General features: G+C 41.3%; 1 protein-coding gene across 2 annotated transcripts in view; it reads right to left on the reverse strand.

The window, feature by feature from the left end:
• Positions 1-25,463, reverse strand: part of PLPPR1 (phospholipid phosphatase related 1) — a 193,531-nt gene that overhangs the window by 33,308 nt on the left and 134,760 nt on the right. Inside the window, exon 3 of one of the 2 annotated variants that reach the window (XM_079790737.1) lies at positions 4,107-4,232. In XM_079790737.1, coding sequence (XP_079646863.1) covers positions 4,107-4,232 — 126 coding nt within the window. Of the gene's footprint in view, positions 1-4,106; positions 4,296-25,463 lie in introns of both variants that reach the window. The other variant, XM_079790736.1, reaches the window with a different exon arrangement.

The following is a 25,463-nucleotide window of genomic DNA, read 5'->3' on the forward strand; positions in this document are numbered from 1 at the left end:
TGTCCCCGTGGCCCAATAAAGGCTGCTTTTGGATGAGCCATCCCTCCCTAGGATGGGGCAGAAGAAATGAACACAGCTCCTTGCTCCCAGGCAATGTTTCTGAGTGTCTGGAGAGTTCTGCTTTTTGACCTGATGCTGCTTACTTACTTTCAGACCTTGGGGGAAGATCAAGCACCATCCACAGGGTTCAAAGGCCACATGGCTCTCTGCCATTAACCCATCAGCTGTAATCAGCTCTGGTTCCTAGCAAGGCCCCTCATTCAGGAAGAAAATAAAAGTGGATCCAATATCTACCCAGTCATACAAAGAACTAGCTGGGACCTTCGACAAATCATGGGACCCAGTTAAGTCTCAATGTTCTCAACTCAGAACGAAAGGGAATTGCACCATATAACTTCTCTATGTTTTTTGAGATGTCTCTTTTCTATTTCACTGGCATGTTGTAAGGATAAATTAGGCAGGGCTGCAGAATATAAGTAAATTAAAAGATGTTATTCTTATCACTATCATTTATGGACTATTCCACAGCACATATCTTAGGGACCTGCCAGCATCCTTGGTCACATTTTCGTCAGGAAAAGCAAAGGAGTAGAAAGTCTGGATCAGGGTTCAATACTTGAGAGCTGGAATAGAGCTGTAGGTTCTTACTACTCAGTTTACTGTCCATTGGCTCTATTGCCTTGGCCTCCCATTGGAACATTTGATCTCTCTAATTGTGTCATTTGGGGTAAGAAATCGATGAAAGAGAGATGATCAAAATCTGCAGCCTGGAGAAGAGTTTCTGCTGAAAAACTTAGTATAAAGGAGCTATAATTTTTGCCTATAGAGAAGAGAAAATACTTCACAAAGTTCTATTTTTCTATATTTGTTTTTTAACCATGGGTGTCTATGCTTTTTGGAATTGCCACTTTCAAGTCTTTTTTTATTTATTTATTAATATTCAATTTCTAGACTTTATTATTCAGGAAGTTTTATCTGTATTTTAGTTGTAATTCCAGTTTTAATCCTGGGAGCTTGTCCATGCAGCATCCACTTCCTCCACCGCCATTTTTAATCTCACAACTTCCAGACTTTAACATATTTTATTGATTTTTTACAGAGAGGAAGAGAGAGGGATAGAGAGTTAGAAACATCGATCAGCTGCCTCCTGCACACCCCCCACTGGGGATGTGCCCGCAACCAAGGCACATGCCCTTGACCGGAATCGAACCTGGGACTGTTGAGTCCGCAGACCGATGCTCTATCCACTGAGCCAAACCGGTTTCGGCTACTTTCAAGTCTTATTAAAGACTGGTCATTTCATAATTTATCACCAGAAGAACTGGAGTATACAATTAAAATATATATTTTGATTTGAAAATAAGATGCATTCATGCAGAAGTGGAAAGAAATATATAAAAGTATTAAAGAGAATTTAAAAAATGAACTGTACCATTAACACTCAGAGGTAATCGTTGTAAATTTTAGTTTATTTCTTACTAGTATTTTTATATATAAGTATACATTTGGGAGTATACTTGCAACACGCACAAGGTATCTTCTTAGGGTGTATTAAATATTCAGACCCATAGACAACCACATCCTACACGTGGCCTTGGTCCCCTTGGGAGGAATCATAGCTTGCCCACAGGGCAGCAGCACATGCTCCTCTTCAGCACGTGTCCTTGCCATGGTCCAGCAGAGCATTACAGCTCAGGTGTAAGGGGACCACAGGTTTACAAGAGGATGCAGGAGCCACCAGGCTGAAAAGCCTCAGCCCTGTGGGAGCCGATATAGGCGTAGCTTTCATGGCCACAAAATGGACATGCCAAGTTTCCGGCATCTCTGTACTCAGACGTCAAAGCATGGTACCTCCTTGGCTAATTATAGTTCTCTGAGTCCAGATGTATTCACCAATCAGGGCTTAGTTTTGCCTAGTAACACAGAGCATTTTAGACATGTTTAAACATTTATTCTGTTCCCTTTCTTTTTCTAGGGAAACAAAGCCAGAAAATTAAGAGAAGTTTAGATTATCTTGGAGAAGAGAAAAAGGTTTCCCTTCTATATTCATTTTTTAGCCTTTAAAAAATCTTAACAATAAATCACAAGCGGGTTTCATTTCTATTAAAGGTGTTTCAAAAACATGGCTGACCATACTGTATTTACACAATCCTATAATATTGTGTATTTAGTTAGTTCCAAGTTTTGTTTTTACCTATTTAAACTATTGCTGAGATGAAAATCCCTATAGACAAATCTTTGTATTTCTTTAAAACTCTAATTATTTCCATAACATAAGTTCAGAAAATGGAATTAATGCTTGGGTCTAAAGTTTATAAAACTCTTAATACATCTTTGACAAGCTGCTCTTCAGGAGGAAAATATCACTTTACACTTTGACTAGAATTGCATAAAAGTATCTGCACCTTCAACAACATGGGCTATATGTCTCTTTAAAACATTTGTCAATTTTCTATGGGAAAAAATGCTGTATTTTTAGATACTAGTTTTCTTTAATAATCGGTGAGTTTAAAATTGTTTATATGCACACAGCCAACGCATTGTTTTGCTACTTGTCTATTCTTGTCCTCTCCCATTTTTACTTCAGAAAGTTTATCTTTTTAAGTATGAAGGATATTTACATTTGAGTCTCACATGCTGCAAACTTTTTTGCAGGTTTTATGTACTTTTTTCTTTTGATAGAAATGTTTATTTTTAGGTAGACGAATCTACCAATCCTTTTCTATATGCTTGCATCAACAATCCTAAGTGAGATTGTTGTGACTATTTGAGGGTGCTTTGTGGTTGTGTTTCCAGACAGGTTCTTTTTCCCCTGCTTCTAACCACTTAGTACATACATGCCAGACACCGAGCTAAGGCATGTTTATGTATCATCTGATTTAAGTCTTGAGACAACTCTATGCAATAGTCACATTACCCCCATTTTTTATGTGGGCGGGGGCAGGCAAAGAGTGACTTGCCCAAAGTCACACAGCCAGCATTTGAATCTAAGTGTAGGATTGCAAAACTGGTTGTATTAATCACTCTGACACATCATGTTTAATCAGTGCTGACCCTCATCCCTACAGCAGTCTTATCAAAATGATTAAAATAATAAAGCATTATGATTCCTTATGCCCACATTACCTTTCAAAAGTTTATTCCATTTCTCATCTTAAAGCAAGCAAAAATACACATAGAAAACAATACTTAAGCTGAATGTCTGAGTAACCAGTATATTCCTCAGCACACCAGCAAGTATTTTTATTACTGTCCAAAAAAGAGGGGAGAAGGAGAGGGCAGGTGGGGGAGGAGGCAGAGTTGGGAAGGCGTTTATTGGAAGAGAAGTGGGAAAATGATCACTGAGATTACTTCCCAGACAATCTGACTTTGTAGCATGTTTAGGCACAGAAATGTTTCTTTTAAAACCCTTGCCAAGCCATTTTTAAAATTAAAATGTCTAAGTGTTAAATCACTTTACCAGATAATCCAGATATGTGAGCTTTATGCTTTGAAACAGTCTCCTTAAAGGATTGTCTGGCCTTCATTTTGGCCTCATGAGAGAAAGGAATGAAATAAATGAAGGTAAAGTTACAACTTAATTGAATGTGATGTAACGTGAACAGAACCAGAGCATCAAGAATGAATCAGAGCAAACATCAGGTCAAGCGATTGCTCTCATCTCTGGAAGTTCAATCAAAACAGCAGGAGACACAGGCCCCGGGGATTCTACGCCACTCTGATCCAGAGGCTTTATATCAACCCCGGCATTTGCATTCAAGACCTCTTCTTAATGCACATCACCCACCGTATATTTTTTCAAGAGCACAGTAGCTGTCCTTCACCCATTAGCCGGCCATGCCTGTTGAGTTATGACATTCACACATGCTTAAAAAATATATATATATTTAAATTCAGATACCAGAAAGCAAAAGCCACTTATAAAAGACAAGACCTATTTCAATGAGCTTTTATGCAGAGTCACACTGACTCTGTTTTGGCTGAAACAGGATGCCCCTGATAAGGCTGCTGCTGAATGCCCAGGAAGGGAGGAAAGAGGAGAGAAGGCAGACAGGAATGTGGTTTAGCATCTGACGACAAAGCAGGGAGTCTATTTCTGTACTTACAATAGCAGTCGGGGTGGCAGCCAGCACACAATACAGCACCAGAGGGGTGATGAAGCTTTCTTCCTCTGTCCCCGGGTAAGGCTTCATTAAGTCTCCGTCCTGACAGAAGAATCCTTGGATGTGCACCTGAAAAGTGTCAGTGCATTCGAAGTAGTAGGCAAGCAGCACTGTCCCGGCCATGATGACAAGCTGAAAATACAGCATGGCCACACAGACACATTAGCAGGGCTTCGCAGCAGCGCTCGCCCCTCCGAGCACAGTCCCTCCATCACCCCGCAGCTCTCCTGGTATTGGTATTGGCGAGTGTGTGCGTGCCTGGCTCAGCATGCTCTGGGCTCCGGGAGTGTGTGCTTGCCTGTCTGCCTTGTAACATCTGTTATCTAAACCTTCCAGCAAATAACACACAGCTCCCATCTGAGAGGCACAGCACAGCAAGGCGTGCAGGAGACCCAGCTTCTGCGGCCACCCTCTCACAGGGTACGTGGGAGCCGAGGCAATATTTCCATTCAGGACAGAGGTGAAAAGTCAAAGGGCAGTGGCAGAAGAATTGGCAAGATGTAGATGTGAGATCTGTTCATGAGAAGTTCCATAAACTGTGAGAGGTAGACTTACCTTATTATAAAATATTAGAGGCAGGGAAATCATGAATGAATGACCAAAGAAGGAAGGAAGGAAGGGAGGAAGGAAGGGAACAGAAAAGCTAAAACCTAGAATTTAGCTTAGGCCAAGGGAAATTTTCAGAACCACACCCTAAATTATTGGTAGGGATGAAAACAGTGCAGGTATTCTACATCACTTATAACTTTTGTCCTTTTCCAAAAAGCTTTTATCTTTATTCCAAAATGCTTTCTACCAATAAATCAAGGACTCTGCTGCTGATCACATCTTATTATAGACCTGTATCTTTCATAGGGTTAGACATAAAAAGGGACTTGATTACCGTTTAATTTTGACTCAGAAATGTCCCAGATACTCACCAAGGTTTAGATATTGCCTTTAATAGGTATGTGGAATTGAGGGGATATGGAAATGCCAACATTATTTTTCTCATTTGTATTTGGAAAAACCCAAAAGGCCAAGATAAGATGATGATAAAAGTAGATAGTAAACATCTTTGAGACGATGAAATTATGAAAACTAAGCTGGAAGAGATCTTGGGGAGCTTCTTGTCTAACGCCCTGTTTCATAGGGGAGAAAACCGAGGCCCAGCAAGGACAACGGGCCGATGATAAACCAGGTAAACTAAACATGTGCTTAGACTGAACAGCAGCAAAGCAGGGAAACTCAAATGGAGAGAGAATATTTTTAAAGATTGATTTGCTTAAAAGTGTCAATGTAATCATTATGGGGAAAAATACAGAACTTGGGAAGATGTATTGGTGCATCATTTATGTCTTTAAATTGGGGCAGTAGGGGAAAACCATAATCTTTTCAGAGTTTAGGAAGTCTAAAGTCCTTATTCCAGCCCTGGAATGACTAACCCAGGGTCATAAGTAGTTAGTATTAAAGCCAGAAACCAGTGTATAAAGTCAAGGCCATGATGTTTCTATTTCTTTTGTGCTTGACCAGTCAACTGAGCTGACCTGATGGGAAGGAATCTAGCCAGTGGACCTAAGTGATTTGAAGCTGAGATAACACTAGGAGGCCAACAGTTTAGGGGCTCTGCTTCTGGAGCTGTCTGTCTCCTGCATGGGGCTGATCGACAATTTCTGTGTGTCTCATCCATGTGGCTAGAAACACATCTGTCTCTCTCTTGGCATCATCAGTCCTTGGGAGATATATGCTTGGAGAAAGGCAGGATCTCTGAGGGCTTTTTAGACAAAACCAAAACAAAAATAGCATCTAGCTTCCTCTTTGAGAAAGAGTATTACATTTCTGTGCCTCTGTGCTACCACTTTCATTGAAAAAAGGGAAAGGTGAAAATTAAGTAAACAAAAGCAAAACATACACATACACATACATATGGTGTAAATTGTAAATGGACTCAGTAGAAAAGAGAATAGAAACTTTTAGGACATAGAATTGTCTGAACATCAAATACATCGAAATCAACAATAATGGTCAGATGTTTAAATTTGAAATTTTGAATAGCTGCCTGACCAATTTAATCTTGAAAGCAGCATCCAGAGAGCATTGAATGAATGAGTGAATGAATCAATTAATTGCAGGGCATGAAGTAAAGAACAGGAATGCTTGGAGACTCAGGGTAGTAGAGGTGGGTGGGAACTTGGGCAGCCTATGGGACAGAACGGACCCATTGGCATGAGTCCCCTTGCCTTTGCTCCCCCATGAGTAGCCATAAACCTCTCCCTATCATTTTCAAGCAATCTCAAATTGCCCGGAGAGTCCCTAATGATGTCAGTTAGAGATGCACAGATGCAAAAATAGAACAATTCAGTTCTCGATTTCTTTTCCACGGAACATTCTCTCGTGACCATATATTAAAAAAAAAAAAAAGCTTATGCATTTACTGCAGGGACAGAAACACCACATTGGTTCCACTTCCAGGAGCAGAGAGGCCTGTCTGCCTCGCTGCACTGATGACACTGCACAATTAGCCATCAGCATCCTCCCTTCTTCCTCCCTGTCTGGGCCACGATTCATCACTGTCTAGGTTTACACCACTGGTGCCAGCTGGCACACTTGCCATCTCTGTTGCCTTCTCCAGCCCCCTTTAGGGATGCATGGAGGGAAGCCATAATGTTGGTGTCATATGAGCAGATGGTAAAGCCGTGCTGGACCCAAGAGCTGGTGGAAGGGTTGACGATGTCATTGAGAAAGGAGCAGTTATGGCTGTGGGGTGGGAGGGGGGATAATGAGGTGTAAGGAACTTATGTACCAGGGATTTTCCTCAGCTGTCTCTTTCTAAGAATGACAATCCAATATACCCTGTATATGAAAATGCATTCATTCCTGATCATTCCACAAGGATTCAGAAGGCAGAATCCACCACCTCTTGAAATCCAGCGTCTCAGGGTTGAGAGCACTGTGTTTCTACCCAGGATCTCTGCTGATCAGAGAAAAGCGAATGTCACAAACAGTCATAGCTGGGAAGGTCACAAAGTTGAGAGAAGAGGCTGAGATGACATGAATGTTTTCCATCTGTCTGTAAAGTCTGGGGCAATTGTGGAGCACTCATTTATATGACCTGATAGAAGCTGAGAGAGCGGGGGAGAGGTAATGGTGGTATAGACTCATCTGAGTGAGTGTGAATGTGTGTGTGTGTGTGTGTGTGTGTGTGTGTGTGTGTGTAGCATATCAGTGTGTCCAGAGAGTGAGGGCAGACACATAAGCCCATGACTTACCCAAAATCAACTAACCAATCAGAAACTCCACAAAATTGAAGGTGTTGCCCACTATGTCAATCTGTAGATGCCTGCTGCCCTGTGGGAGTAGGATATGCTAACAAGGTCTTGGGCTGCTCAGCTTTTAAAGATGATACTGAGGGTTAGAGAAAGGATACACAAACTGTGTTTAATCTCTTCTCAATTAAGTATCAAAGGAAGGTGGCCCTAGGAATCATTCCTGAGGGTAGCTAAATGTTCTCTTGGTCATGATATGTCATGTTTAGCCATTATACTCTGATGACATAAGGGAGAATTAAGAAGGAAAATACCCCCATAATTTGGAGATGAAGGCCTAACCTTTGGTCTCTATTCTTCCATTGACTGGCTTTATAATCCTAGACATATAACTTTGGCTTTTCTGAGCCACATTGGGGGGAAATACTCTAAGGGGTATAACATAATATAGAAAGTGGAATTAAATGAGAAGACTTGGAGAAAGTCTTTGTGTAGCATATGATACATAAAGCATTATATAATAGTACGTGTGTTATACAAGTATCTATAATCAATGAGAAAATTAACAAAAAAAGTCAGACCAATGTAAGAGAAGAATAGCCAAAAACAGTTCTGGTGGAATAAATGCATACATTATTTGGATTTCCTTTAGTTTATGAACATAGCTAGGCCCATAGTCCAATTCTCCTTTATGCCAAAGACTGGTGAATTTATGCCTAGGCGAGTTTGGACCAAGTTAATCTTCAGTCTTCATTGTATTCTAATGCAGCAGTCACCAACCGGTGGTTCCGCAGACCACTGGTGGTCTGTGAGGTCCGAAAGGTTGGCGACCTCTGTAATGGGCAGAATTCTGAGCTGGCTCCCAAAATTTCTGCCCCAGGTGTACATGTTTGGTGTAATCTTTCTTTCTGGGTGTCAGCAAGACCTATAAATATAATAGGATGTCACTCCCTTGATTATGTTACATTATATGACAAAGACTTAGGAATTGTGATGATGTGATTAAGGTCCCTAATCAGTTAACTTTGAGTTCATGAAAAGAGAGATTATATTGGGTGGGCTTGACCTAATCTGCTGAAACCTTTAAGTGAAGTCAAAAGAGTCAAAGCATCAGAGACATTGAAGAAACAAACCACCACATTGTGGGAAAGACCACATGGCCAGGAATGGCAGGCTGACTCCAGAGCTGAGGGTCTCGGTCCTATAGCTGCAAGGAACTGATTTCTGCACAACCAGTGAGCCTGGAAGAAGACCCTGAGCCTCAGGTGAAATCACAGTCCCAGCTGACATTTTAACCTCCACCTAATAAGACACTGAGCAGAGAACCCAGCTAACTCACACCCAGACTCCTGACCCACAGAAACGGCAAGATATAAGGCTGTGTGGTTTTAAATGCCTACGTTTGTGGCAACTTGTTACATAGCACAGAACACTAATGTAAGCAGAGAAGCTCTCAGTGATCTCTATGAGCAGGTCAGTATCAAAGGGACTGCCCTAATGGGGCAGCAGAATTGTAGTTTTTATGCTTTCCCTGAATCTCCATTATGCAGTGGATCCCAGAGTTGGTTTTTCAACACCAGGATCCTCTTTTTTTTTTTTAATTTTCCTCTGTGGTTCCCAAACTGGAAACATATTTCCTTAGCAAGTTGCATTTGTTTACTTTAGAATAATTAACTTGATTTATAATTTTAATGAAATAATTATTTTTAAATTAAATATAAGAGCAGGTATTCTGACTGGCATGAAATGAACAGAGTAACCAAACCCCAAATCAAAGAAATCAGATATTTTGTTATTCCTTAAAAGTTTAACATGGATAAATGTACATTTCACTTCTACTCAAACTTTTTAAAAGACAGAAAATATCTCACTGGTCCTGGTAGTTGACATCATCTGAGATGGTCATCCAGACCCTGATCGTCCTCTGAGAATTACGCATGAACCCAGTCATGCTTCTACTGCAAGACTGATTCCCTGGCTTGCAGCCCACTTGAACAATGGCATGAGCTTCTCTCTCAAGAATCTGAAGTGAGATTCACAGACATTTATTTAATACTAGAAACCCGTTGCACGAAGTTTCGTGCAATAGACTTTCACCTGGCTGCCGGCAGCAGTTTTCTGCCAGCACCAGTTTTCCTCCGGCCACCCGCCGATCAGAGCGCCTCCCGCCAGAGCGATCGGCTACCCTGAGAGGAACTCCGATCTGGGAAGCGCTCCGATCTGCGGGTGGCCAGAGGAAAACTGGTGCTGGCGGAAAACTGCTGCCAGCAGCCATGCAATCGGCCACCACCAGCGTCTTCCGCCGGCCCCATGGGTCCTTCCGCAGCGTTGGCCTCGCGAGTCCCCGCCCCCCCCCTCCTACCGCCAGCCAATCGGCCACCCTGAGTCCCGCCCCCCGCGCCTCCAGCCGGCCCAATCGTGGGCGTAGCGGAGTGATGCAATTTGCATATTGCCTTTTTATTATGTAGGATATATTACTTCAGAGAGGAAGGGGGAGAGAGATAGAAACATCAATGATGAGAGAGAATCATTGATCGGCTGCCTCTTGCATGTCCCACACTGGGGATGGAGTCTGCAACCTGACCATGTGCCCTGACCAGGAATTGAACTGTCACCTCCTGGTTCATAGGTCAATGCTCAACCACTGAACCATACTGGCTGGATGATTCACAGACCTTTGTGTGTCTTTGTTGATCACTTGAACTCAGGACTTACAGATCCCAGAACTACAGAGCTGCCTAGTGTGGCCATCTGTACCTGGAACAGCTATGAAAGCTAATGGACAGACACACAGAGAAAAAAATAAAGTGGACATGCAAAGTCAGGAGACCAGAAAGCCTGGGGAGAAAGAACAATCTCGGTTCTGGTGGTTTTTCAGATTCTCATTTTAGTTTATGCTGAAGCCAGGCTATGCTTCAGGGACTCATAGGATTCACTTTTATCCTTCTTTAAAAAATTCCTTTTTGGCTTCACATAATGCAATTGATTTTTGTTCTATGAATCTAAAGAGCCATATCCAAAACAACCTATGCTGTTCTTATAGGATATAGTCCTGTAGGGCTCTGGAACAACCTCTGCTCCAAATCCACACATACTCTTAGGTTCGACCGCTCCAGTGCCCGGCTTCTTTATAGGAATGAGTATAATTGGGCAAGGTAAGGATAACAAGTAGGTTAGCTGAATGCCAGTCATTAGACACTGACGCCAAAGGCATCACCTCCCTCTTGCAGAGGAAGGGGAGAAAAGTGAAGATGTGAGATCAGAGCCTTTGCTATGTCATCCACTCCAGTCATAAACACTAAAGAAAATCTTTGGGGCTTTAAAGCTGATGTTCTCCTTCCACCTCCCCACGCAGTGAAGGCTGAGGGTCACTGCAGGCGCTGAAGTCCTTATTGAAATCCCCACTCTGGAGCCTCTCATAGCAGACAGGAAGGAATGGCCTTTTCCTCATTTCCAGGTCCTTCTGACTGTGGGTGTGAGGTGAGCTGATTAACAGGCTGTGCAGGCGCCTTTGAAGGCACATTCTGTGACTCCTCAATTGTCACCTGAGAAAACATCCAGGACCAGGATCAGTAACCAGGACCAAATGGCTGCTTCTCAGGGACCACTGACCTTCAGGGATGTGGCCATAGATTTCTCTGAGGAGGAGTGGGAATGCCTGGACCCAGCTCAGCAGAAATTGTACATGGATGTGATGTTGGAGAACTATAGCAACCTGGTCTCTGTGGCTATGTCATCTGAAGATACCCAGGCCTTTTTTCCAAAGCCCAGAATACAAGACTTATTCTCTGGAATGATACTGAGTACATATAATGGAAACACAAGTTATCAATGGAATGCACATTGGAAAAACTTTAAGCAAGAGTGATATCTTAATAATCATTGGAGAACTGAGTTTGCAGAGAACCCTTATAAAAGTGGAAAAGTCTTTGTCCAAATGTCCAATCACAATATACATCAGGTTATTTCTATTGTGGAGAAGACACACAAAGGAAGTAAATGCGTCAAATCTTGTCTGCAATCTTCAAATTACACTGAACAAGAGAATATTCATACTGGGGAGGAGACTTACAAATGGAATGTGTGTGGTAGAGTCTTCAGTCAAATATTCAATCCAAATAAATTGAAAAAATCCATACTGGAGAAAAACCTTATAAATGTAAAGATTCTGGTAAAACATCTAATTGGCTTTCAGGTTGTACTCTAAATCAGATAATTCATACTGGAGAGAAGCCTTACGAGTGTAAAGAATGTGGCAAAGCTTTTAGTTGATCCTCACACCTTAATTGTCATCAGTGTGTTCATACTGGAGAGAAGCTTTATAAATGTAGAGAATGTGGCAAAGCCTTTAGCCGGTCCTCAAACCTTACTATGCATTAGAGAGTTCATAGTGGAGAGAAGCATTATAAAGGTAGAGAATGTGGGAAAACCTTCAGTCAGTCTTCAAGCCTTAATCGACATCAGAGTGTTCATACTGGACATACACCTTTTAAATATAGAGATTGTGGTAAAGCATTCCTCCACTGTTCGAGTATTATTTGACATCAAAAAGTTCATACTGGAGACAAGCCTTACAAATGGAGAGAATGTGATAAAGCGTTTAACCACTCTTCATCCCTTACTTATCATCAAAGAGTTGATACTGGAGAGAGGCCTTATAAATGTAGAGAATGTGGCAAAGCCTTTAGCCGGTCCTCACACCTAACTATGCATCAGAAAGTTCATACTGGAGAGAAGCCTCATGAATGTAGAGAATGTGGCAAAGTCTTTAGCAGGCCTCAACCCTTACTGCACATCAGAAAATTCATACTGGAGAGAAGCCTTTTAAATGTAGAGAATGTGGCAAGACTTTTACTTGCCTCAGCATCCCTTACTTATCATCAGAGTGTTCATACTGGAGAGAAGCCCCATAAATAAAGACGATGTGGCAAAGCCTTCCGGCATTCCTCAGGCTTTACGAACCATCAGATAACACATACTGGAGAGTAGCCACATGCATGTAGAGAATGTGACATATCCTTTGGCAGCTTCCCAAACCTTACTGCATACCAGAGTGTTCATATTGGAGAGAAGCCTTATAAATGTAGAGGATATGGCAAAGACTTTAGCAAATCCTCAACCCTTACTGTACAGCAGAGAGTTCATACTTGAGAGAAGTCTTATAGATGTGAGGAGTGTCATCAGACCTTTAACAGTAGTGAGAACTTTGTGAATATCACAGACTTCTAACTGGGAAGAAGCCTTATGCATATGAAAAATGTAGAAAAGCCTTTAAAAGGCATTCTTGTATTACTGTACATGAGAGACTTTATACTGAAGAAAAACCTTACAAATGTAGAGACTGTTGTAGAGCCTATATGCACAGCAGAAAATTTACTTCATATCAGAGATTTTTATAGTGGAGGAAAGCCTTACACTGTACAAAATGTGAAAAAGTGCCTGGCTGGCATCGATCTGTAGTTTATCTTCAACCTATGAACCAGAGGTACAATTCCTGGTTAGGGCACATGCCCAGGTTGGGGACTTGATCCCCAGTGTGTGGCATGCAGGAAGCAGCCGACCAATGATTCTCTCTCATCATTGATGGTTCTATCACTCTTTCCCTCTCCCTTCCTCTCTGAAATCAATAAAAATGTATTTGTTTAAAAAAAAGAAAGAAAAGAAAATCTTTGGAAATACAATTGCCCAAACATCCAGGATAGTTACCCCTACTCTAGGGAATGAAGACTTGTGTCATTTCTGACAGGTGAGATGTGTGCAGAAGACTTACTACGTAAATAAGTAGGGGGGGAGGGGCTTTGAGTGGGAATTAAGGGAGGAAAATCTCATAAATCTATAAGGCTGAGGCCTTCTCAATTTTTAAAAAGCCAGTTGAAGAAACTACACTTAAACTATAATTTCCAAAGGAAATGTAATTTTCTTGCCATCTTCAAAATTTCCTTCATTAATAATCAAAAGAGGTTTCCAGTAAAAGAGATATGGCTTTAATCAGCAGACATAGCCACCGGGTGAGCAAACCCTGATAGCATAAGTGCACAAGCCTAGTGTTTAAATCATCATCATGGCAGTTTTTGTTTTCTAACTGAGCACTGCACTGGTTTGGGGGAGGTTGGTTTGTCTTTCTGCATAAAGAATGGCTTTCCAATTGGTCCTAACAAATTGTTTTGAGACTTGTGCCTCCTCTGAAGAAAAAAAGAGAACTTCATTGTTGCTTCCTTTGGCCTGTCCATTGTTATAATAATATCCACATTAAAAATCCTAATGTATGATGCTGCAAATAAAAGTAACTTACTTAAAAACTGTGACATTCTCATCCACTTAATCTTGGAGAAACAGGAGAGAATAGGATTTCAGCCCAACAAAAGAAATTTGCCTAGTCATTATGGCTCTATCGGAATGGGATGGAGCTCAATGGGGCTCCATCGTATGTCTGATCCTGTACTTTCCTTATTTGGGGGTGGGGGAGTGTTATGCGTTTTTCATCCCTAGGAATGCTTTGGTATAGGACACTAGGTACAGATGCTGTAAAGAAGAGCCCACAGTGGATGCACACTGGCTCAGACGAACACCAGAGTTCCTGAAATGGCTCCGGAAGACCCCTTGAGCACCCCTGCAGTGCGATGAGATGTCTCCTCTGGTGCTGCTACAGCTCCCTGGGAAAACCTACAGGACCCCGGCCCTTACAGTTTTGCGTTGCCATCTCTGGTTTTCCTGGGTCTCCCTCCACCAAACTGTGAGGCCTGAAGGGAAAGTGTCCTTCATATCTGTGACTCCAGTTTAGCACAGGTCCATAATAGATTTTTAAAACATATCAGTTGAATGAGTGGATGAGATTCTATAAGTCATTTTACTCACAGTAATTCTGGCATCTGTCCAACAAACATATAACCTGAAACTGTTTAAGACATCTTATTAGCATGTTGGCTAAAACTAAAGTTTTGAATATAAATCAACATGTTCTGAACAGTGATGTCTGGTATGCAAGATCTTAATAGGTGTTTTGAAAAGAAAGAGTTGTAATTATTTTGCTCTAAAAAATGAGGGACATTTTCATGGACCTACTCTTTCATGGTTTTAAATGAATATCCTACCTAATAATAGACAAATATACAAATTGACCGTACCTTCGCAATGCCCGCGATTGGCCAGGAGGCACGGGGTGGCCGATTGGGCCCGCGGGACGCTGAGCTCGCGTCGGCAGCGGCGGCTCGAGCTCAGCATCTGCGCCATGGCTGTGCTGTGGCATAGAAGGGGCCTCTGGGGCAGCGAGCTCACGTCCCACCACGGACCATCAAAAGCGGGGGAGCTGGGTGCCTGTCCGCTCAGGCACCAGGCCTTTCAGAAGCCTCCGCCGCGCCGGAGGCTTCTGAAAGGCCTGGGGCACCAGTGGACAGGCACCCAGCTCCCCCATGATCGAAAGCGAAAGCGTGTAGGGGACCCTACATGTGCATGATTCAATCATGCACTGGGCCTCTAGTATATATATATATATATATATTCAGTTGCTATTAAGTATTAAAATCACACTGTTATCTCTTAAATGAAAATTATTGAGACTTCTTTTTTGTTATTTATAACATGAATCCTTCTCTCATCATGAGTCTTTAAATTACAGATCTATTTGGGGGAAAAACAAGCACTATAAATGATTTTATGACTCTAAATTAGAATAAAACCTATAACAAACACTGAATATTCTGCATGCAGTGTAGAACAAATGTTAATGATTCAAACAAAAAACTCAGCAACACTAAAAAAAAACAAAACAAGGTAGAGCTTCCTGTTTCCTTTAAAATAATTTTCAGCAGACGTACTTAAGATACCATTTTCATTTCCCTACCAGAAAGCAACATGATTCTTCTTTCTCCAAATGCCTTGCTAAGTTTCTTGGGAATTAGGCAAATGAGAAGAAAAGGAAAAACATTTTTCCAAATAAACCAGTTTGTTGTTCTTTCTAATTAAACAGGTAAATCTCAATGTTGCATAAGATTTAGATGTTCTCATTTTTCTTTAAAATTACCAGGTAGGGATTTTCCATATGTTCCTTAAAATTACTGGTTAAGTTGCCTCTGTAATAGTGCCTCTCCCAAACACACTACGCTGTATAAATGAACACAGACTCGATGCTCACTCACACTCCTGGAGATTGTCAGATCACAGGTGCTCAGGCCTGCACCTGCTTCACTCCGGCTGCATCTAAGCAAAGTCAATTATCCTACTGAAAGCAATTTCATGAGCATCTAGGTTAATTTCGCTTGTCAGGTTTCACTCTGTGGGAGTAACATTGTGCATCGATGGAAATGTTCTTTGTCTGTACTCTCAACATGGTAGCCACTAGCCATGTGTGGCTACCAAGCCCTTGAAACATGGCTACTGAAACTGAAGAACAGACTTTTAAATCTTATTTTACCTTAATTTATTTAAATTTAAATAGCCACACATGTCTAGTGGCTTCATATGGGACAGTACATGATGGCTTTGCATTAGCAGGGTTGTACCATGAACCAAACATAAATTTGAACCTTTTAGAAAATTATAAAACAGAATTTCTAATCAGAATTTAACTCACTAGAGATTAATCATTATTAACATGTAGTATCTATTTATTTTTCTAGATTTTTTTTCTCTCCATATGAATACACACAATCATAGGTAGATTCATAGGTAGAATTACACTGTACATGTTATTCCATAGCTTGCATATTTTGATTATTTTCCTATGTTAGTAAATAGAGAGCTTTACAGTTACATGAGTTAACATATCCCCCCTCCTTTTTTTTTTTTTTTTTTTGCTAAGCCAGTCTCATTTTTGTTATTTTCCATCAAGGAAACTGACACAGATGTGTTCAGGGACCAGCTTCACCTTTAGGGGTAGCATGCTGGGTGTACCAAGGGCTCCTTCTCAGGATGAAAGATGACAAGTAGGTGCAAACTCAGAAGAGGAGGGCTGCGCATGCAGGCAGAAGTCGTTAACATTATTTATACTCAAGAGGAAACAACTGAAGGGTTTTGAGCAGGGAAGTGACACCTTTAAACCTGTCACTGGAGAGGGTGACCTTGGCAGTAATCCACATTAGAGTGCAGCAGAGTCCCTTGTCAGAGAAATCAGAGTTGGTAGAAAGTTCTGTTTACAGGTCAGTTACCGGGGACTCGGCATATCACTGATCCTGCTGTGCCATGGCATTTCCGGAACAAGCTCACAAAATCCCACTTAGTTCTCTCACAACAGAGAGGAAGTAAAATACTGTGTAAGGTTAGTTTTCAACTACTATTATGAAGATATAAAGAAATTCATTCATTGAACATTTATTGATAAACTATGCGAGGCATTAGGGAAACAGCATTGCACAAAGTGAAGTCTTTGTCAAATGAGGAGGCCATAAAAAAAGAGTACATTTGGGATGGGGAAAATAAGACGTTTAATTTTGAACATATACATTTTGAGATGCCTAATAGACATCTAAGTGCATATGTCCAGGAGGCAGTCAGATATGCAAGTTAGAGATACATTTTGGGAGTCATCGGAGTATGTGATTACCTAGGAAGTGAGCACACAGAGAGAAAAGAGGAGTCAAAGAAATGAGATGAATGAGCAAAGGAGACAGAGTTGAAGAGAATGTAATAGTGAGCCATGAACTAGAATCTTCAAAGAACAGGGGAGGGAGTGGTCCAGAACTTTGGATAACGGCACCAAGGAGGCAGAGTGAGTGGTACCAATTGATGGCATGAGTTTCCAAACTTGGTGGTTTTGAAGGTGAATAGGGCAACTGTCTAGAAGTTATGAGGAGCAAGGACACCTACCTTGTCTCCAAGACCAAAAGCACAAGGGTGTGAGGAAATAAAACATAGCACTTGGGAGAGCTCTAGGAAGCTATATAATTGCAAAAGCCAAGCTCACAGTAAGAGGAGGAAGGAACTGTTCAGACAAGGTTACAAAGAACAAGGGACTTTAGCGATGACACACTGGTGAGTTGTAGAGTTCACAGGGCTGCAATTCAGGGTCGAGGTAGGTGGGAGATAGAGTCAATGAGAGATGGTGTTGCGTGAGCACAAGAGGCCACAGGGTGAGAGATTACCTGAGTCCTTGTTTTCTAATTGTGGTGAATATAGATAGGGATGAAGGACATAATAGAATTAGCCCCAGTATTCTCTGAGGCAGGTCAGTGGGGATGCATTGAGCAGGAAGGGACAGAGATCTCTTCTGTGTTGTGAATTAAAAAACAATAAACCTTTGAGTGCTAATGCAGCAATGTGATCCCTTAATAAATGATTTCATCGTAAAATGTGTTTTCTAAGTTGTGCCAGTTTAGCACTAGGCATCTCTAGGCAGCATGGATTCAACCCTTATCACAACAAATTCAACCCTTATCACAACGTGTCAAGTCTCTAGACTGTACTGGGCATGGGAGAGGATGAAGAGAAAGGACGGCAGTCATCTCTAGGAAATGTGTGTCCTCAAACGCAGCTGTGCCTCTTGCTTAGCAGGGGACAAGAAGAGACCTGGCAGTTTCAAACCTTTTGTTGCTCGCTGGAGGTGCCGCTCCTCCTTTGTCTCCAGGGCAAACCACTTGTCCACTTCTCCAAGTGCTCCAGTGTTGGATAGCTGCAGCTTAGAAATGCCTGCACCATTTTAAAACAGGCACCTAATAAACTATCAGATGACACGCATACAGGACCGACATCTTCCTTGTTCAAAAATGTGGAGGACCTAAACCCATCTGCCACACCCAACTAAGCTTCCTGGTCCCCGTGTTTTTTAAAGAAATGAGAAAAAATAGTAGTTTTAAGTCAACAGGATTAGAATGATCAAAACATGCCAAACTCCTCCATCCGTAATTATGAAAGACAGCAGTAATTCTTGGGGTTCTTTCCTGATGAAGCCAGTTCGGTCTTCCAATCTCTTTCCACATGGTACTCCTGTCATTACAATTGATTGGAACTAGGCCACCTCTGATGACCAAAGGAGCACCACCTGTTCAGACATATAAAATGGGTCCTGAAATGGAACACCACAAGGTTTTTAGTAGATGCTGGAAGGATTTCTGTGCTCCTTCGAAGTACTCCATGTTCCTGCGACAAGAAAACTAGTTCCAAAGTATCCTCTCCAGAGGAGAGGGCACAAGAGGCAACCTAGCATGGGGGTATGGGAAGTTATTTGCTCATCAATGATGGTTTATTTTAATGTTGGAGGAAGCCAGTAGCTTCAGTTAAGATGACTATCTCCTGCCCCCGGGATGGCCCCAATTCTGGCATCTGATATTGTTTCTGTATCATGGAGTTTGGCATGAAAATTGATGCAAACATGGTAATTCTACTAAATTTACAGCATTGAATGGAGTAAAGACTTTTCTTCCCTCTAATCTTAGGCTAAGGTGTCCGCCAACGTATTTCATTAGGAAGATGTTATTATATCCTCCCTAATAATCCTAAAACTGTGTCTCAATTTGAGTCTCTGCTTGGGAGAGGCTTTCTTTACCTTGTCTTTGAGAGGAATGTCCAGCCATGAGGTCAACCACATAAACTCAGAACTTGGAGTCATCTGAACAGTTTCATTTGGAGAAGCAGATATTGAAAAGATTCGGCATTTTTGTTCCTATGTTCTCTCTAAATTGCACTGAGATAAGAACAGGAATTAAGCTGCTTAGAGATCTGAATTAGGGGAGCAATTATTCTAACACCCATGATAGGGGAAAGGCTCCCAGAGTGCATAATCTCCCGATTCTTATGAAAAATTGTCACTCTCTGGCTATCTATGCTTGACTGGAGGTTCTGCAAAGTAATCTAAGCCTCCTTTTCTTGCTTTTATACTCTCAGATTGATATTTGTTCCTTTTGAAATGATTGTTTCATTTTAAAACATTCTGAACAAGGCACAATGCATAATCTGTATCATTTAGCACTCTAAATACTCTGCCATTATACCAGGGTTCTTATGGCTGAGCATGCCTTGTCAATGGAAATTTATTCAATGAAATGTGAAATTACTTTAGAAGATACATTTAGAGCATTTGCTCTAGCCGGGCATATTGAGCTGAAAACGTTCAGGGACTTAGTTACATATTAGGAAGTTAATAATTGTTTATCATTGGGTACCTTGTCATTCTTGACTGCTGCCTCTGCCTTTTGACCTGTCACATGGCCTCAGAGGGTAGAAAGTCCAGTGTGTGAAAGATCATTTCAATGGTGTCTATACATTTTCATGACATTTTTTTATGTCAGAACCAGAGTGTGTAGTCAGAGTACTGGTCTGAGCTTTGCCAACTGTCCCCTTCCAACCTGCATCATCACCATCATAGAGTCTTCCAAAGTAGATTCTGATAACTATTAGTATTGCTGTATGAGCTAAGCCAGGTTTAGCCAAACCCATTCCCAGGCAATGGCTCCTTTGTTTCCTATGAAGGAGGACAGCAACTCTATTCCCTTGAAATAAGAAAAAAATATGTTTAGCTGGATATATTCAAGAGGCGGTTATATTCACTCAGCAAGTTCAAGGACTCAGAGGTGTTGGAGAGAGAATCTATAATAATAAAAGCATAATATGCTAATTAGACCAGATGTCCTTCTGATGACCTTCCGGATGAAGCCTGGGCTGCGAGGGAAGCCCGGATCCCAGGTGCCAGAGGGAAGCCAGTGCCAGCAGCCGGGGGAAGGAAGGCCTACTCTTGCATGAATTTTGTGCATTGGGCCTCTAGTAATAATAATAATCATGCAACTTTAATTCCTAAAGAGATTCCAATGAGTACCCTAAGTCTGAAAGATATATCCTTCCATGTGGGGCCTGTAAAAAATCAGTGCCCTGGACCAAGAGGTCCCCAGGGATGGTGCATACAGCAGAGCCATTATGTTCCCGGAGCCTGGTATGTGGTGGGTGCTCCATGAGGGCTTGTTCAGTAAATGAATAAAAGCCAGACTAGGATTCAAGATCCAGATGCTAGCCAGATGGGTGCCAATACCCACAAACCACTGCTCCTACAGCCCACGTTCTCTCAAGCGCCTCAGGACAACCATTAATAACAAGGAATGCTCTGTAAATTGCCATGTAGTAAATCTAAACCCTATTAGAAACCCAAAACACGTTTCCTCCTAAATATCTCTTTAGAGTCCATTCCCTTTGTGATGGTTGTAAAAATCCTCTTCTCTGACATTACAGGTGAAGAGCAGGTTGATGTAAGCCCCCAGTGACATTATCTAGAGGCTTGAGGCAGGAGGAGTGAGAGGAAGCTGGAGTTGCTTTTGTGTTGCTTATTTTTTGTGTTCCTCTATTTTTGAAGAATCTCCTCTGGAGGCCAGATTTCTGAATCTAGTTGTGTAAAGGGTTTGGCTCCAGGTGACATATTATTGGGGTCTTCCTCCTTCTGGGAGGTGCTGCCCATGGTTTCAGGGAACAGTGTTGATATTGGGAGAATCCTTGGGCACTGTAGCAAAAACCTCATTGGATGTGACTACAAGCAGAGGCATAAAAAGCATCTGTGTGTTCCCATTTGCTCTTGCACCTCTGCTTTCACCAGGAGAACATGCCTGGTTAGCCTGCTAGAGGGAGCCATTAGATATATGGAGGAGAGTCAAATCACCCCAGGCGACAGCTAATTAACCCACAGAGATGCATGAGCCCCAGACAATAGCTGGTCAACTCTCAGACTTATGAGTGAGCCAAGCCAAGACCAGGGGAGCTGCCCAGTAAGGTCTAAAAAGCAATCTACAGACTCATAAGCTAAATAAATGATCACTGTTGCACACCACTGAGTTTTGGAGTGGTTTGTTGTGCGTTATTATTGTGGCCAAAGACACCAGATGCAGCCACTTCCGTTACTGTTAAGGGGTAGTATAATTCAGTGATAAAGGCACCTGACTCTAGAAGCTGAGAGTTTAGGTTCAAATCCTGCCTTTGTCCATCACTGATCTTGGGAGAGTCACTTAAATTCTCTATATCTCAGTTTCTTCTTCTATAAAATGAAGACAATACTATCCACCAACCGATGGGTGATGTGAAGATGAAATGAACTAATTACATATGAAAAACTTAGAATAGTCTCTAAGTAGCACTATACATGTGGTATTATTACCTGCTATTTGTTGATTTGCAACTTTCTTTGCTCTTAGAAGAGGAAGCATTGATCACTCTGAGCCAGGATGGGTTCAGTAAGCATGAGTCAGGTCATCTCAGACTGATCTTATTTCATTCTTTAATGGAGTTACTAGGTTGGCACAGCAGGGAAATGAGTTATTTGTGGTATATATAGATCACATCCAGGAACCTGGCAAAATGTGACCTTGAGAACCTGGTGGACAAGATAGAAAAGTGGACTGGATAATAGGTATATTGAATATTGGAGAACTCAAAGTGAGTTTATTAATGAGTCAGTAGTAATATTAATGGAGAATTCTAGATGTGGTCATTTCTCAGTCTTATGCCAGTGAGTTAGAAGTCAGCCTTATCAAATCTGTGAATGATGTGGGCTTTGAAGGATAGCCTATGTACTGAAAGACAAAATCAGAATCCGGAAAGTCCTCAACAGTCTGGAATGAACAACTACATTTAACTTAAAGAAATTTCATAAAGATAAACAAAAGCCCTAACACTTGGGTCTAAAATCTATTGTTCAAATACTGGGTGATGGTAATGAGAGGAACATTAAATGTAATTTAATTGAACAGTAATACTTAAACAAGACAGGAGAAAGCCTGTTCACTCTCAGTTGTTAACTAGTTTATCTTCCTTGGAAATACTGCTCTCTCTTATTTTTCTTCTTTCTGAGTCGTGATAAGATGGTGGTGGTGCTTACTTTACATGTTTGCAGGTATGCTTTGCCCCTTCTACCCCCTCTGAGCTGCTACTCTGTCTTGATCAGCGTTGGGGTCACTCTCCTCCTACAGGCTTCCCGGGCCCAGATTCTCCAGTGCCCAGAGCCTTAGCGGGAGGGGGTAAGGGAGGGGACATGGGAGTTTGGCAGGACCATGGGAGGTTGTCTGGCTTCCGGGGGAAGGGACCACAGGAGGTTGGCCAGCGAGGGAGGTTGGCTGTGGGAGCACACTGACCACCAGGGGGAAGCTCCTGTGTTGAGCGTCTGCCCCCTGGTTGTCAGTGCGTGTCATAGTGACTGGTCGACCGGTTGTTCGGTTGTAACAGTCACTTAGGCTTTTATATATATAGATTATACAACTGCACACTTGAAACCTACATAATTTTATTCCCCAATGTCACCCCAATAAATTCAATAAAATTAAAAAATATATATTATAATTTGTTCCCTCAAAAAATAAAACCATCTTGCATTATCTTAGGAACACTATAATAGCAAAGAGCAACTTTTAAGACTTAGTGGCAGAACAAACCTAGCAATATGAATGTGGCTATTGGTGCTTGGTTTAAGGCCATTGCTTGTTTTGTTATTGGTTATTGGCTACCAGGACAGCAAAATTAACTGCAAATGAAAGGAGGGGGGAGTGGGTTGCATAGCAAGCACTAGGAGCTTTGATTTTGCATCTGCCTGAAGAGTCGTGGCAGAGCTCAATGGAATGATGAGTCTCACAAAGATCCAACTGGCCTTGTGCTGATGAAAACACCTCAGTCCAAATTCACTAATTTTCCAACCTCATGAGAAATCCGCATCTGACATGACACTGCTTGCTTAAGAATATGTGGGCTGAGCCAGGAGACCTAACAATTTCTAGGCATTGATGAAGAAGCCCTGAGATGGCATGTTCTTGGGAACATTCAAATCACGCTATACAGAAATGGAATTTGTCTCCTCTTTCCTTTATTGAGTTCAAAAATAACCTTTTTTTAAAAAAAATATTTTTATTGATTTCAGAGAGGAAGGGAGAGGGAGATAGAAACATCAATGATGAGAGAGAATCATTGATTGGCTGCCTTCTGCAAGCCCCCTACTGGAGATCCAGCCCACAACCCAGGCATGTGCCCTTGACCAGAAATAAACCTGGGACCCTTCAGTCTGCAGGCCGATGCTCTATCCACTAAGCCAAACCAGCAGCTAGGGCCAAAATAACCCTTTTTAAAGTGTATTGTAACCAATGAGAGAGAGAGAGAGAGAGAGAGAGAGAGAGAGAGAGAGAGAGAGAGAGAGAGAACTAAAAATTAACATACTATTTGAAAATAGGAATTTTATATTCTACTGGCATTCTGACATTTTGTCCCTTTGGTCAAACATAAATGTGTTTGTCTTTTTTTTTATAGTTGGCAATATTCTTCCCGGGAAAGAGAAGTATGTCAAGAGAAGAACATAATCTTTCTTTTCAACTTCTGAAGAATTAAGAGGAATTAGATTTGTTATAGCAAAAGCTGTTATAGCAGGCAAACATGCAATTGGTTGGTTTGGTAGGTGACATGTTTTCTATCACTAGGGAAACCAAGAAATTACTTGATGGAGGTGACATTAGAAGGAATTCAAGTAAATCAAGAGCATTAGGTTTTAAACTCTCATTATGACATAAGTTCTAAAATACTAAAGAAACAAAGACAAATACAAAGGTATTTTGAGGGACTTCTCCCATTAAATGTAAATATAATGTAACAGAAATTATATTATCATAATCAAATGTTAGTTCTGGTTCTCATTTTGTCAGGTGCAAAGCTCTATCGATACCTTTAAAATTGTTTTTATAATAAAGCCAGCCAAGCATGAAATAACTTCTAACTGTGTTAGTAAAGGCTAATAGAGGAAATTACACTAATGAGAGCTAATAAAGCCGACTAAGATGACCCTAGAAGCACGTGTCCCTTTCAGACAAGGCTGGTGAATACCGTGCCTGTTGTAACACAGAGGGTTATGTTCTCATTTTCTGAAGGAAGGTTCTGGGGAATTTATCAGCAGGGGGCATTGGTGTTCTAGCAGCAGGAGAAGAATAAGTGCTCTTGATAATTCTATAAGCACTATAAAATGATCAACAAATCAAAGCGGACAGGAAACTATTTTTCTTAGAAAAATCTGCATAGAAAGATCATCTGTTTTAAATGAAACTGAAGGGGAAAAAAGTACAGCATGTACATGTTCGTTTTTTTCCAAAATAAATGAAAGATGTTGGTGGCCTTAAAATTTTTTTTTGAGCAGAAAAAAGAAAATATCACAGCAGCTGCGGATTCAGCATTTCTAAGTCCTAGGAATCGAGGAGACAGCTGAATCTGCATGGTGGTGAACTAGCATCAGTGATGCTTAGAGCTCCCACTTAGCTGTAATGAGAGTAAAATTCAACAGTTCTCTGTGTGGGAAACTTCTCTAATACAACAAATACTGGTCTGGTCTCTCCCCCTCCACTGGTACAGACAGGCAAAGGCACACAATCATGAAAAGAATTGGGAGGGGAAAAGGGAGAATATGTAGATTTGGAATGCACAGTGTATGACATGAAGAACTGCATTTCTTCACTCTAGAACACACACAGCCCTGTAATTTTTCAGGGATAAAAATTATTAAATGCCAATACAAAATAAATGCAAGTTTTCCCATATCTACCATCATATAAATGCCAGGTGGCTGATATAATTACTTATGAATGATTACACTTCGTAGAAAATTTTAATGTCCTAGCTTTCTCACCCTCTATCCTCAAAAATACTTTTAGTGTTACACCTTAGGAGTTAGAATTCTAGGATTTAAAATTTGATATCTTAAGGAACAACACAAAGGAAGAATACATCAAATTCTATTTGAAGCATGGTATGGCTGTCTAATTCCAACCGACCCTAAGGCTCATCCAGGTTTTTACCTTAGTTCATTCTGCACACATTGATGAAGCCCTTCCAGGTAAGTGGCAAACTTGAGCTAGGAGTACATACTCCTCTATAACACTTGCCTTCACCCTTGAGGGTCATACTCTGAACTCCTAGAACATGAGTTTCCAGTTGAGTTATATTTTCCTCAACTTCATAAACCCTTAGAGTATTTCTCCCTGATACTGCCTACAGGCACAGGACGAAAACAGCACCACTCTACAAGTGAATAAACAGTGAGCAAAGTTCACTTGGATGTTTCTATAAAATATGGGTTCTGTTATTGTGGTGACATGAATGAATCTTAACCTTCTCATAGGCAAGAATT

Source organism: Cnephaeus nilssonii, assembly GCF_951640355.1.
Source record: "Cnephaeus nilssonii genome assembly, chromosome: 14".
Lineage (NCBI taxonomy): Eukaryota > Metazoa > Chordata > Mammalia > Chiroptera > Vespertilionidae > Cnephaeus > Cnephaeus nilssonii.